The following is a 15,373-nucleotide window of genomic DNA, read 5'->3' on the forward strand; positions in this document are numbered from 1 at the left end:
TAGCGTTCTCGACAATAAGTCAATTTTTGATACAATGTAAAAGATTTTTATTTTATTTAATCTTCGCATAAAAAACATTCGAAATAGCGATGTAAATTGTATTTCAACTAATAAATATAGTGAGTTTATATAAAATAGCGCATTATTAATCAATCCAGCGAATCAAAATTGGTTATATATCTTTATTTTTATTGCATATAAGTATCTCTGAACTGTCATATTAAGAATAACTAATAGTTATGATTGTTGATCTAGACTAAATTTTCTTTTTCTTGTAACCCCAGTATGAGACAAATTTTTCCCCTTAACAAAAATTTCTTATACTCGGTTCCTTGCAGTACATACATTTTACGTATATTTTTCCCTTGTAGAGCAGTATTATTATTATTCTGCCCTACAAGAAAAAAACATATTTAAGTACATACGTTTTTACCTTGTACAATAGTATACAAAGTGATTTTTATGTTCCGGACCCATTAAATTTTTTTTTATTCTCATTTTTTTCCGTTTTTTTTTTAAACAAAAATAATGGAATTAAAAAAAATTTTTACGGGGTCCGGAACATAAAAATCTGTCTGTATAATTATTTTTTTTTTCTAAAAATAATAAAATTCGTTTTATGTTCAATATATCTTAATTTTCGATTTACTTACATCATGAAAATCTGCGAAAGTAATTATTTCATCAAAGACTCGCTTACCTGTAAACAAAAAAAAGAAAGTGTTGATTAGTAAACATTAATAAATATCACATAAACTTTTACATAATTTTTATATATAGGATTTAAATTAGCGTTGGTGTTTTATCGACGATTGATGACAATATATATATATGTCATTATTTAATCAAGAGGAGGTAAAATTTTTAATTTATCGATGATGCGAGCTTGACAGTAAAATAAGATCGTATTTTCAGAGAATTTATCACCAGATAATAATAATAATAATAATAAAAATATATTCGAATGCGATTGGTGAATAAATGCGACAAGTCCAAAAAGTAACATAGCCAAAACCACTTCCGTGCTCATAATTCACGTCTCGACAAGAGTCGATGCTCTTAAAAAAGAGAGAGAAAAAAAAAAATTTTTTTGTATTTGAGAAATCAATTCATTAACAGCTTTTGAGATTTCGTATCGGATTTTAAAGAATGCTTCATGTTTTATTTTAAACAGGATCTTTATTTTCAACAAAAATTATTTCCAAGAGAAATTTTTAATAAAAAAAAAATTAAATTTACTAAAATACTTTTTCTAAATCAGTTACTGTTTTAAAAAATATAATTTGGTAACAAATAATTTCTAAAATGATTTATTTGTAAATTTTTTTTTTAATAAATTCCTAAAATTAGTTTGCCTAAAAATGTTGCGTTCGAAAAATATTGTTTTTTTTGTAAATATATCGGTACAAATAGGAATGTTGTAAGAAGATTGTGACTCGTCAACAATAAAATATAAACAAGAATTTCACACACGCGAATAAATTTCACGCAGTCATGAGTAGTGAAAAAGTAGATATAGCATTTATTTTCTTCGACCCACGTAAAATTTCTACTTGAGAGAGTTTATATATAGGCGTGGCGAGTATATATATACATATAAACATAATCAAGGTTATGCAAACCAGTTAAATGGATAATATAATTTGTCCATATCCCAGTAAAATCGATTGGTCATTTATTCTTTCCGATATTACAAATTGCGATATAAAACAAATTAGTCATTGATAGACAAATGACATTCTATTTTTGATAAAATTAACTATATACCAGTAGTGAATTCTGCCAGGATATATTTTACAGAAAAATTAAAAAATATGCTAAATATAATTTCAAAAAGAAAAAAAAAATTCAAAAGCAATTTTTAAACATCAAAAAGATCTCATAAATAATCATGTAAAAGGAAATATGAAAAGTTTGCTTTGATCAAAATTTTATGACATGGAAAAACAAACGTCGCCACTGCTTTTTGAATGTTCACATATATATATGTATATAATATCCACAAGTTTTGCTCCCGGTGTTTTAAGTACATATATATATATATATATACTCAATGTTATGTTGAAGAGGAATAAGAACGTTCATTCTACCTTCTTCATGCGCGCTCGCAAGCCGCGTGAAATTAATTAGTTAATTAAGCACCGTGTGATGGTGTCCATCCAATTAAATCCCCCTTGCCATGTCTCACGAGAGTGCGCAAACGCGACATTCGAGCGGCTCGCGTTTATACCAAGAACTGCCAACTTCCCATTCCTCTCAAACCCTCCCCCCCTCAAGCCACCACCCTACGTCACTCCCTTAACAAAACCACATTAACTTTACCGATCCTTGTGTTCTGTGGTATTTCACAGTATAACAATTCATATTGTAAGTTTTATTTTGACAGAAATTTTTTAAGGAAAATTTATTTTTTATGAAGAAAAATTTTCTTTTTCTAATCTATTTTACAAAAGGGAAAATTTTTCTTAGGAAAGTTCATCAATTTTACTTGAAACAACCCCCATTATTCCCCTCTACGTAAGCTTGCAGCAACCTTGCGGCAAGCTTTCCGCACAGTATTGCCAACCTTGCACGGCAAACTTGCCGCAAGCTTCTAATGTCGCACCTAACCTAAGCTTGTATGGTAAGCTTTCCGAAATATTGCAGTGTAAGGTTGCTGCAAGATTGCTCAGTAAGCTTGCACGATAAACTTGTAGCAAGATTGGTGCAACGTTACCAAATAACCTTCCTTTGAACCTATAAAAATTTTTTTTTTTACTGTTTCATCTAATTTATATAATGTTTTTTTTAGGTTTAAAGCAAGGTTATTTGGTAACCTTGCACCAACCTTGCTACAAGCTTACTGAGCAATCTTGCGATAATCTTATTGTGCAATCTTGCAGCAACCCTATACTGCAATCTTTCGGTAAGCTTACCATGCAAGCTTTGGTTTAGGTGGGATATTTGAAGCTTGCGGCAAGTTTTTCGTGCAAGGTTGGCAATATTGCGCGGCAGTAAGGTTGCTGCAAGATTGCTCAGTAAGCTTGCACGATAAGCTTGTAGCAAGGTTGGTGCAACGTTACCAAATAACCGTCCTTTGAACCTATAAAAAAAATTTTTTTTTACTGTTTCGTCTAATTTATATAATGATTTTTTAGGTTTAAAGCAAGGTTATTTGGTAACCTTACACCAACCTTGCTACAAGCTTACTGAGCAATCTTGCGATAATCTTATTGTGCAATCTTGCAGCAACCCTATACTGCACTCTTTCGGTAAGCTTACCATGCAAGCTTTGGTTTAGGTGGGATATTTGAAGCTTGCGGCAAGTTTTTCGTGCAAGGTTGGCAATATTGCGCGGCAAGCTTACCGCAAAGTTGGAAATGTTGCGCGGCAAGGTTGCTGCAAGCTGGGTAGTTACTCAGATCTTTTTTTAGGATCACTCATCGCGAATCTAAATATACATTTTTCCGCTTTAGGTCAGTAATAATTTTTTCGTAATTTTTATTTACAAAAAAATTTTTATTATGCACCGTAATAAAAAACTAAATGAATGAAAATGACCCAAAAAAAAGGCAAACTAAAAATCCTTTGCAATCTGGCACGTGACCAAGTTTCATATCCACATTATCCCTAATTTATCAGGAATAAAGTCCAACTCTACAATTATTCGAATTAAAAGGCTTTATTCAAGAGCGATCACCTTGATAAACGAAGAAGCGAAGAAGAAGAGGAATATATATATATAAGCCTTAGATCCAGAAGTGCGGAACATCCATTATCGTGAAGACACCACGGGAATAAAAATTTGCATTCTATAAAATGTACGATCGGTCCATAGCAGGGCGGAAGAAGAAGTTGCTTGCTCAGCAGGTTGCTAGGTAAGGGTCCAACTGAGAGTAGAGGGACAAGGAAAGAAGAATCGAGGATCTTCTTTTTTTCAAAAAAAAAAAAAAAAAAAAAACCGAATAGAAAATCGTGATGTAGGGAAACAAATCAACTCGTCCGTTGGCTCGCTCGAGTTTTTAGTGGCGAGGCTCCAAATATTTGCTTTGCTCGCCGGGAGTCAGATTCAGCTCAAGACGGATATAGTATATGTATGTAATAGTATAATATACACACAATCCTACTAGCGAAGAGATGAAAAAAGGACACAGGGAAAGAGAAAGAAGAAGAAGAAGAAGAAGAAAGAGAGATGGAAATATCGGTGTATACAAGGGCCAAGAACCCACACCACCATTCTTTAGTAAAAGTCAACTATACTCTTGGTATCGTTGCTTCTTCGAGTGGCACTTCTCTCTCTTTCTCTTTCTTTTTCTCTTGGACTTTTTCCGCTTGCAAACTCTCGATGTTGGAATCTCGCGAAAAGAGGTATCTCTGCCAAGAATTGTCTGAAAGATCCTTCATCATGCGCATTATTATACGAATGCTGCAACATTCTCACATATAAATTGTGCAAAAAGAGAAATTTATGCCCTTGATATAAAAAAAAAAAAGAAACAAATTCTAACCAATTCCATGTAAATAATCCAAAAAATATGATGCTTTTCTTAAAGATATCAAATTGTTACTAATCATGTTTTGATCCAATTGGTATTGATACCAGATGTTAACTGATGTTTGCTTTCGGATCTATCAAAAATTAGTAACCACAGCTAAATTTTTTTGCTATGACATAATTTGCTAACGTAATTTAATGTGACAGCAAATAGTTCGCTACTACGGCAAACGATTTCTATATACATTTACCAAATGCAAACAAATTAAACACTGATATATACATTGTAAAAAGAAGGTACTAAAATAGTTTTAGGTATTAAAATAGAACCAAAAGGCAATTTAGTATCTAAAGTTGGTATTAATTTAATACCTCTCGTTTTATAGTGTATGTAAAATTTTGTATGAAAAATAAAAATTATAAAAACATAAAAAAAAATAGATCTCACATGAGAAAGTTAATAACTGGGATGAAATAAATACAAAAAAAAAAAAAAAGAGAGGATAATTATAATCCTGAAAAGAGAGTGATTAATTTTCTGTTTTAATCATGGTAAAAACGTGAAATTAAATCTTTCGCCGCGGTTCCATGAAAATACTTCAATATCCCGCACTGGTTAACTCGATTGCGGTGTTTCTCGTTGAAAATTTTCTCGTTTTGCGGTTATATACTTGGAAATGGCGAGACATTGCTGAGACACATCGCATCGTGCAAAATATATTTCCATAATTTTGCATACATGTTTTGATAATTGAGCTGGTTTCCCATATAGTCGCGTTTTACTTTATACAAATATATATGTAAGTATACGACTTCTACGCATCGCGTATATGTATGTATATGTATGTATATGTAGTATTAACGGTATAGTTGGAAGATGGGTGGGTTTACTAGATTAGCGGTGTTGGTTAACAGCGTTTCTATTACTCTTGAGAAATAACTTGAAAAATAGCAATGCTACAGCAAGGACGTGAAAACATTGAATTGAGACGCAAAAAAAAAATGCCTCGAAGGAAATATATAATTATTTTGCTTCTGTATAATTTTTTAACCAACTTTTTAGTGTTTTCTTGGATAATTTTTTTGCGTTGGGTTTTTACGACTCTATAGCAACGGTTTGCTATAGAAACGATTCCGTAGCAACCGTTACCATAGCAACGGATTCCATAACTACGGTTTGCTATAGAAACGATTCCGTAGCAAACGTTACCATAGCAACGGATTCCATAACTACGGTTACTATAGAAACGATTCCGTAGCAACCGTTACCATAGCAACGGATTCCATAACTACGGTTACAATAGAAATGGTTACTATAGAAACGGTTACTATAGAAACGGTTACTATAGTAACGATTCCATAGCAACGGTTACCGTAGCAACGGATCCATAGCAACGGTTACTATACCAACGGTTACCATAGCAACGGATACCACAGCAAAAGATACTATAAATACATAGCAACGTTTACCACAACAACAGATTCTGTAGCAACGGCTGCTATATAGTAACTATTACTATAGCAACAGTTAATATTTGTATAGCAATCGTTACCATATCAACAGTTACTTTATGTACCGCAACGTCGATTGCAAAAATATTTCTTTTTTTTTTGATAAAATTATTAATAACTATTTACAGACCTCGGATCTACTTAAAGGCACAAAAAAAAGTCGATTTATATTAAAAAAAAAGTCGATTTTTTTTATTTTAACAAAAATATTTTATAGATTTTTAAATAAATTTTTCTTTTTAAAATAATAATACTTTTGAAATAGTTGAAGTTGAAAATTTTTAGAAATAATTGAATTTTAAAAGATTTTGTTAATTTTCAGACAATAATTTAAATTTTACAGAACTAAAAATAATTTATCAAATAATTTCAGATATAACATTTTTTTCAAATGTAATTGAATTTTCAAAGATTTGCAAATTAAAGATTTTTTTTAAATTAATTGAACTTCAAGTGATTTTTAATTAAAATTGTTTTGATGATTTCACTAAAAAAAATTTATTAGAAATTGCGGACAAAAATACAATAATTTGAAAATTATTTTACATTGAAAAATAGTTTCAGATAGTTGAATTTTCAAAGAATATATTATAAAAATAGTTAAAAATAATTTAATTTTCTTAGAGTTATAATTTGAAATTGTTAAATTTCAAAAAAATTTTCGATGGAAAATTTTTGATAATAATTAAATTTTAAAAGCTTTTAAATTCAAATTTTTGAAAATTATTGAATTGTAATTGTAATTTTGGATAATTATTGAATTTTAATTGATTTTGAATTGAAATTTTTTGGTAATAATTGAATTTTATTTGATTTTAAATTGAAAATTTGGAAAATAATTGAATTTTAAATGCTATTGTATTAAAATTTTTGAAAATAATTAAATTTCCTTTGATTTTGAATTGAAATTTTGGGTAATAATTCAATTTTACTTGATTTTGAATTGAAATTTTTGGTAATAATTGAATTTTATTTGATTTTAAATTGTAAATTTTTGGAAAATAATTGAATTTTAAAAAATTTTGAATTGAAATTTTTGAAAATAATTAAATTTTCTTTGATTTTGAATTGAAATTTTGGGTAATAATTGAATTTTACTTGATTTTGAATTGAAATTTTTGAAAATAATTAAATTTTATTTGATTTTGAATTGATTTATTATTTTGAATTAAAAATTTTTTTGGTAATTTTATTTGATATTTTTTTAAAATTATAAACAATTGTTAAATTTCATAAAAATTTTAATTGAAAAATAATTTGAAAATAATTGAATTTGTGACGTTTTTACACTGAAAAAAAATTCTAGTTAGAATAACCAGAATTCTGGTTAGGGTATATTTAACATTTTGATTCTGGTTAGGTTAACCAGAATTCTGGTTATTTTAACGAGAATTCTAGTTAATTCAACTAGAATTCTGGTTAACATAACTAGAAAGTAATGTTAAATATAGCCTAACCAGAATTTTTTTTTCAGTGTAATTATTAAAAATAATTAATTTAGTGAAGAATTTTAGTTAAAAATTTGTTAAATAATTGAAATAAATAAGATATGAAGAAGATGTGCATTTTATACTAAAAAAAATATATTTTATTTACAAATTTTTTTTAAAAAATGCAAAAAAAAGTCGAAATAGTCGCATTTTATTAAAATAAGTCGAAAAAAGTCGGAAATAATCGAAAAAGTCGTATAATCCGAGGCTTGAATTTATTTTCCTATCATTTCCTAATTCTATTAAAAGCAACATTTTTTTTTTTGTTAAATTATATTAGATTGCTATAAAAATTATAAATTATAATATAATACAAAATATAAAAACGGCAAAAATAGAAAACTTCTGCTCTTTTTTTAATAGAACAAACTAAAATACATTCACTCTACATAAATGCATCCGGCGTTTCATTTATAGAAAATATTTTCCGTTTCTTTATAATCAGTTATTTGCATAGAATTTTCCGATCTGAAAAATTTGGATTTGCATACATATATATATTCTCTCTCTCTCTCTCTCTCTCTCTCTCTCTCTCTCTCTCTCTCTCTCTCTCTCTCTCTCTCTCTCTCTCTCTCTCTCTCTCTCTCTCTCTCTCTCTCTTGAGTATCTAGGTGAATTTATAAATATTTTAGTAATATTTCATGAAAAAAAAAAAAAAATTCTCTTTATGAATATATTTAAAGGAGAATCGTAAATATATTGATAAAGAGTTGATTGTATAAATAATATTTACCAACTAATTGCATTTGGATCCACAATAATACGCTTTGAAAAAAAAAAAAAACATAATTTTTTTTTCTCTCTTTTAATTGAAAAAACAAAATGTTGAAAATTGTATATAATAAATCATAAATTTTATCTTCTAATTTGCACTTTTATATTAAAATGTATAGCATATATATATAGCATTGAGAATTTATGCTTGTCTGCAATATATACATGTATATAATTGGTTGGTTGTAATAAATCTTGAAAATATAAAGAGGAAATATAATTTTCAATTCTGTATGGCTTAATTAAAATATTAATTGAGGTTTCTAATATTGGAAAGTTTCGGGAGTTTTTTTTTTGCTCTTTGGATTTTTAGATAATTTTAATATTTATCTTTTTTTTTACACGATTTTTCATTTTTATATTCTATCGCAAAATTCTTGAATTCTTTCATATTTTAGTTTTTTAAACTCGGATCTTCTGAAACTAGGAAAAAAATTCAAAATCAGAAATTTTTCTAAATGAAAAAAATTTCTCAAAAGTATTTTCCTTCATATATAGCTGTTTTTATACTTTCGTTTGTTATCCTATTTTCCCTTGAATTTTCCTCAAAAAAAAAAAAAAAAAAAAAAATGGACGAATAACTAAAGGCGGTAAACTATTTATTACGCAAAGAGATTTATTTTCAATGGCAACTGTTTTCACACGTTAAAGGGGTTCGGTTGACACGCCTAATGTGCATTTATTTTCTAAAGAAGAAGTGAATATCGAGAGAAGAGAAATGGTGTCGAATGAAGAGGACCGCAGAGTCACTATATATTATATGCAAAAAGCAGTATACAAGAAGAAGGATGTATTGGTTTAGAAATATTTGGTTTCCTTCGCATGTATTTCTCAAGTGATAATTCTGCTAGAGAAAACAACGAGTATATGTATAATAAAATCAATGGACCTCTCAAGATAGATTTGGTTTTTAGGAGTAAAAAAAAAAAAGAAAAAGCATTGTCAATAGAGATTTTGCCTATATGTGCAGATTTTTAAAGGCGTCCTTCGGAATAATGTATAAATATGTGCTTTTGTGTGTAACGGCACTTGTCAGGATGGTTCGTGTCTTCTGCCACCAAGCTGGCAATTTCGAATATATATATACTCACATTGAGTACAGTTGGTTATTTATCGACGACTGGCACCTTGACAGGCGCTTCGGGCACGAGAACTGTGTTCGGATACCAGACACGTTTGTCTGTTAAAACGCATCAACTGACGAATGTGCACAGCAACCAAAAAGACGGAAATAGTTCCTATTCTACATAAATACTCGAAAAATTAATAGAAAAAACAAAAAGATATAATAAAAATATTTTAAAGCAAATCCAATTAATAAAAATTGTCAACACACACTAAGAGAAAAGATTGGTTACCATTTTTACTTATTAAACTATACTGCTGTTAATTTATTATGGTTACATATTTTTATTGGTTGGCATAACTATATTAATAGTTGGTTTAACTAATTAGTTGGAATAAATTACTAACGAATTTACTAACATTACTAACGAAATGGTTAGGCTAACTAACTAAATAGTAACAGTAACTAATACAAATTAGCTAAAACTAACGAAATAGTAATTCCAAACAATCGTTTCTCTAAGTACACTAATTTAGAAGTAATTGATACCAAAAATATCAGATACAAAAATTTGCATCAATATTTTTGATAATTTTAAATTAATGCAATTATTTATAAATAAACAATGAACTATTTGTCATGAAGCAAAAGAATTGTTATCTGTAAGATTAAATCATAAAATTTTACCAATTTTCGTAAAAGCAATAAATTTGTCAATAATCTTTAAAAGGGAATTATTTACATAGATTCAGTAAGAAAAATAAGAAAAATTTATTTTATGATTAAGAAAGGAAAAATCATAATGATTTTTGTGTATGGGAGGGAAAACCCGATTCGATATCTCTACTTTTACAAAAATCAAAAACTACTCATAATTTTTCGTAAATCCAGTGTTGTAAAATAAAAGGTAATAAATACTTTTATACAATATAGAGGGGATTAGAAGACCAATAATGTGACCAGAAAATAGAATGTATTTAACTCAAAAGAAATGCATTTAATCCCCTGTCGACATTGTTAACAACTACCTGTAATGTTTACCTTACACACTTATAAAGATTCAATATAGTGCTCTGGAAATTCCTATTTTGTATATATATTTGAATCATGAGAAAAATAAAATTATTAATAAAGTAAAAATTTAATTAATTGTACTTTAATTTTTATATTTTTAATCCTTGCCCTTCAATAATCATTTATAAAATTATTACTTTTTTTTTTGAACTTTACAAAAAATAATGTTCAGGTACTTAAGATGAAAATGATTGTCCATTTGGAAAAAGATACAGATTTTTGTTTAAGCTGGCAATAAATTTTAACATCTTAAATAGAAAAACAAGAACGAAATACGGTATTTTATTACAATGAACGCATATTGCTTTTCATTTTTCCTATTGCCATTGTAAAAATTCTCCTTTTTCGAAAAAGATACCGATTTTAATTTTTAAAAATTCCAGATGTGCAAAAAATGTTTTTTTTTTCCCCTGTATTATTATTTATTTTCAAAGACTTTTAGACTTTATGACTTTTAGAAAGAAAAAAAAAAATTTTAGGGGTAAATGTAAGCTCGGGAAAAACCCTTAATTATTAACAGTTTTTTTTTCCTATATGTTAAATAGTACAATACAAAATGTGGCTTTTATTAAGATTTACTAGAAAAAAATATTTAAAAATTTTTTTTCAACTTTAAATGTATATGAGAATAATGAATATGATTTTATTTTTAAATAGGAACACTGATAAGAAAAATATGCTATTTTAGCCTGTGCGAAGAAATACGAAATTTTCGTAAAAGAAAATTTGCGGAAGTAAAAAATTTCTATAGTAAAACTTCATAATTTTCTATATTTTGTAAAATATTCCAAAAAAAAAGGAATTTTTTAATCATTATATCGTTTTTGTACTCTCTAAATTTGAGTTAACTATTTAGTTAACTAATTTTAATTAGTGGAAATTTCTACTAATTTTTAGTAGGATTTTTTACTAAAATTTTAGTAAATTACTAAAATTTTAGTAAATTACTAAAACTTTAGTAAATTACTAAAACTTTAGTAAATTACTAAAACTTTAGTAAATAAAATTATTACTAAATTAAATAGTAGTATTTTACTAAAAATTTCTACTAATTTTTAGTCAGTTTTCACTATGCGTTAGTAAGAAAAATTACTGAATAGACTAGTAATATTTTACTAACAATTAGTAATATTTAACTAAAAATTAGTACAAATTTCTACTAACCTTTAGTCATTTTTTACTAAACTTTAGTAAAAAAAAATTACTAAATCAAATAGTAATTTTTTACTAAAAATTAGTCATGTTAAACTAAAAATTAGTAATGTTTAACTAAAAATTAGTAATGTTTAACTAAAAATTAGTAATGTTTAACTAAAATTTAGTAATGTTCAACTAAAATTTAGTAATGTTTAACTAAAAGTTAGTATAATGTTTAACAAAATTAGTAGGATTTAACTAAAAATTAGTAAAAATTTCTACTAATCTGAATTAGTAAACGAATTAATAATTAAAAAGTGATTATAAAATAAATCATTTCCCATAAAATTAGTATAATTTGATAAAAATAAAACAATTTTCAATTTAAATAAATAATAGAAATTATTACGCATAACACTGAAAATATAATTTGGCAATTTCACGTCTATTTCTTGTACAAAGAATCTAGATGTCAGTACCATCTCTCAAAGTATAATCCCTCAATATATGCCTTTAAAGTGTTAAAACCATTTCATTTGAGTCTCATCCCTTCAAAGGGACGCGGTCATTCAAGGGGACAATAATCATTCAAACTTTGTCCTCAGTGCAAACAAGTTCAAAATAAGAAACAGTGTTAAACTTCAGTGGTGTTCAAAAAAAAAAAATTATATAATATGACTTCGAAAAGAGTTAATAAAAAATATTCATTAATTATCTATACTGATGGTAGTAATTATAGGGATATTTTGACAAATGATTGTATTAAATTAAAAAGTGAATATTCTCCATTAGGAGAAGTTTCAATTGAGGACATGATTCTTCCATTGAGAATAATAAAGAGTTCCGGTGAGTAATATTTAATATTACCAATATCAAAATTAATCAAATAAATTGCAAATAATAATTATTTTTTGTAATTAAAAAAAAAACAATTTTTTTCAGATAATTTTGATATTTTAGAGACTATGTTAAAGGAATCTTATAAAAAACGTAATTTACCACTTGTTGTAAAAAAAATTAATAAAACACAATCTAAAAATGAAGAAATCGAAATAATTTGTGAGAAAACTGTTAAAGAATATCCCTACATGATTTCACAGGGCAAGGTATAATGATTATTTCGATTAATTTAGATTTCTAATTATTTTAACTTTTTTTCAATTATTTCAATTATTTAAATTTTAATTATTTTAATTTTAATTATTTTAATTTTAATTATTTTAATTTTAATTATTTTAATTTTAATTATTTTAATTTTAATTATTTTAATTTTGAATATTTCAATAATTTTACTTCTTTATTTTACTATCTACTGCCATTAATATCAGAAGCAAATAATTACAAAATAAACTTTTCAGGTTGAATTGGTATCAAAATCAAATGTATGGATTTTTGAAAGTGATTTAATGATTATTGAACAAATGTTTTCATCAAGAGGAAGAAGAGGTTATCAGCAAAAATTAATAAATTGTTTGTTAAATAAATTAATTGGTTATGAAAAATTTAAAAAAATTACTCGATGTAGTTTTACTAAATTGCAGGGTTTACCCGATGCAATTGAAAGTAAGTATACTAATTAACATTTTTTTCCAAGTGATTTTATTCCGATAAATTGAAAAAAAAAATTAAAAAAAAAAAATTTTTTTTCAGAATTTTTAGAACAAAACTCTATTGCTGAAGATGAGTTTTCAAGTTTTAAAAAATATCTCGAACAAGCTACAAGTTCACGAAAAATTAGTAACAAACTCTACAAAATTCTCCCCGTTCTGGAAACCGGTAATTAATTATTATTATTATTAATTTTTTTACATTAATTAATTTTTGTATTCATTGGCAAATAATTGATATTTATTTATTGATAATCAGTCGAAGGAAGAATTGAAGAAAACGAAGAAGTAATGGAAAATGATAAACAAAAGCGAACAACTTATTGTTTTGGAAAAGGATTTGGAAAAAAGGTATTTAATTGTTTTTTAGTATTGGATACTAAATAAAATATTATTAAATATTATTTAATATTAGCAAATATTAAATATTATCAAATATTATCAAATATTATTAAATAATTATTAAATAATATTGAATAATATTAAAAATTATTAAATAATATTAAATAACATTAAATAGTTATTAAATATTAAAAAAAAAAAATTAATAAATAAATTTTTTGTTTTCAGGTAGAACTTTTACCAAATTCAAATGTTTGGATAAAAACGAAACACTTGAATTTTATTGATGAAATCACTGCAGGAATCGATGTGAATGTAAAAAAACTTACATTTTTCCTTCTAACGACTTTATTAGGAAGTAATAATGTAAAATACGTAAAAATTGATACCAAACATTGGATTCAAATTCCTCGAATCGTCTATTCAACAATTTTTAGTAAGGATATTTTTTTTTCTAATAATTATAAATTATTTTGTCTCTTTTTTTTTTATTTAATTGAATTTTATATTAAATTCTCTAATTTTTTTTCTAGAATTCATCAATGAAAAATCAAAGAAAAATTCACAAATTACGGAAGAAAAATTTGACAAAAACATACAAGTTATTTATGAATATTCAAGGCAAATTATTTTGGGAAAAATACAACAACACATGGTGATAAAAATGTTCAATGAAATTGAAACTAGTGTTCCAATTTTTAAAAATGAAGAAATTTCACCAAAAAATCAATCTATTGTCAATGAAACAAAATTGACTGATAAAAATTGTACAATTTCTACTGATGTGAATTTAAAAGAAGAAAAACTCATCGAAGACAATATTTCCATTTTAAAAACTATAAATTTAGAAAAAGTTGAAAATTCATTGAATCAAAATGAGATTAAAGATATAAATTTCAATGATAAGGAAAATTTACAATTTAACGAAAATTTAACTAAACAATCAATTTCCAATAAAGTAATATTAAAAAAAATTGACAAACAAATTGATGAAAATAAATTAAAAATTTTATTTTCTAACAATGTTAATTATTTGTACAATAAATTAGTAAAATCATCAGAATTTATTCCATTGAAATCGTCAATGTTGTGTGAAACAAATTTTTTATCAAATTCCATAACAACAATGGCAAATAATTTTCATTTTATCAATTCTAATTCAATTACACCAGTAATAATGCAAAATAAACGAAAAATTGCAAATGTGGAAAATAATTTCTATGACAATAAAAAACGTCAAAAAATTTATTTAAGCAATGAATGTGAATACAATAAAAAATATTCTTGGCGATATAGACAATATGACACAGAAAATTCTTCAGGTTATGAATTTTGCAATGATCCATTTATTCTTAAAAATTCATATCCTTCACTTTTGCATACAATGTAGTTTGCAATTTGGATTTTATATTTTTTTTCATACTTGCCAAAATACAACTACAGTGAGATTAATTAATTTTTCAATTATTATAATTAAATATTAATATTTGCCAAAAAAAAAAAAAATTATTGAAATTTATATCTTTGCCAAAAAATAAATCGAGATTGTTTTACTTAAAGGTTTTCCTATTGTGTTATTTTTTTTTTATAAATTCGTTATTGTAATTAAGATATTTTGTAAGTTAAAATTTAAATTTAAATATAAGTTAATTTTAGTTATAATTTTTATATAAAAATTTTTATAAACTTTTTATTAAATCTTTATAATCTTTATCTAAAAATAAATAAATAAATATATATATATACAAAAAATATTGTACGAGAGAATTTAAATGTAAAATAATCTAAAACACATTTATTAATATTAAAATCAATAAAAAAAATTTGTAAATAAATTATAAGTTTTTGTCATTTTTTCCCCTTTTTCAGCAAAAAAAACAACTTCAATGCAGTAATT

General features: G+C 25.7%; 2 protein-coding genes across 4 annotated transcripts in view; one reads left to right on the forward strand and one right to left on the reverse strand.

The window, feature by feature from the left end:
• The window catches only part of LOC127280923 (homeotic protein antennapedia-like), a 364,206-nt gene that overhangs the window by 113,737 nt on the left and 235,096 nt on the right, over positions 1 to 15,373 (reverse strand). The window lies entirely within an intron of this gene.
• LOC127280921 (uncharacterized) lies at positions 12,083 to 15,014 on the forward strand. The gene is made up of 7 exons (XM_051304323.1): positions 12,083 to 12,373; positions 12,470 to 12,633; positions 12,886 to 13,090; positions 13,178 to 13,303; positions 13,394 to 13,485; positions 13,705 to 13,912; positions 14,010 to 15,014. Exons 1-7 carry the CDS (start codon positions 12,202 to 12,204, stop codon positions 14,864 to 14,866), a joined length of 1,824 nt encoding a protein of 607 aa, XP_051160280.1. The 5' UTR covers positions 12,083 to 12,201; the 3' UTR covers positions 14,867 to 15,014.

The sequence above is a fragment of the Leptopilina boulardi genome, unplaced genomic scaffold (assembly GCF_019393585.1).
Source record: "Leptopilina boulardi isolate dan_hultmark-lab unplaced genomic scaffold, ZJU_Lbou_2.1 LbouV2_258, whole genome shotgun sequence".
Classification (NCBI taxonomy): domain Eukaryota; kingdom Metazoa; phylum Arthropoda; class Insecta; order Hymenoptera; family Figitidae; genus Leptopilina; species Leptopilina boulardi.

Bases quoted from the DNA above. Each gene is read 5' to 3' on its own strand.
- LOC127280921 (XM_051304323.1), top strand. From the start codon at position 12,202: ATGACTTCGAAAAGAGTTAATAAAAAATATTCATTAATTATCTATACT. The intron at 13,486-13,704 runs GTATTTAATTGT...TTTTGTTTTCAG, and splicing joins GAAAAGGATTTGGAAAAAAG to GTAGAACTTTTACCAAATTC. The intron at 13,913-14,009 runs GTAAGGATATTT...TTTTTTTTCTAG, and splicing joins CGTCTATTCAACAATTTTTA to AATTCATCAATGAAAAATCA.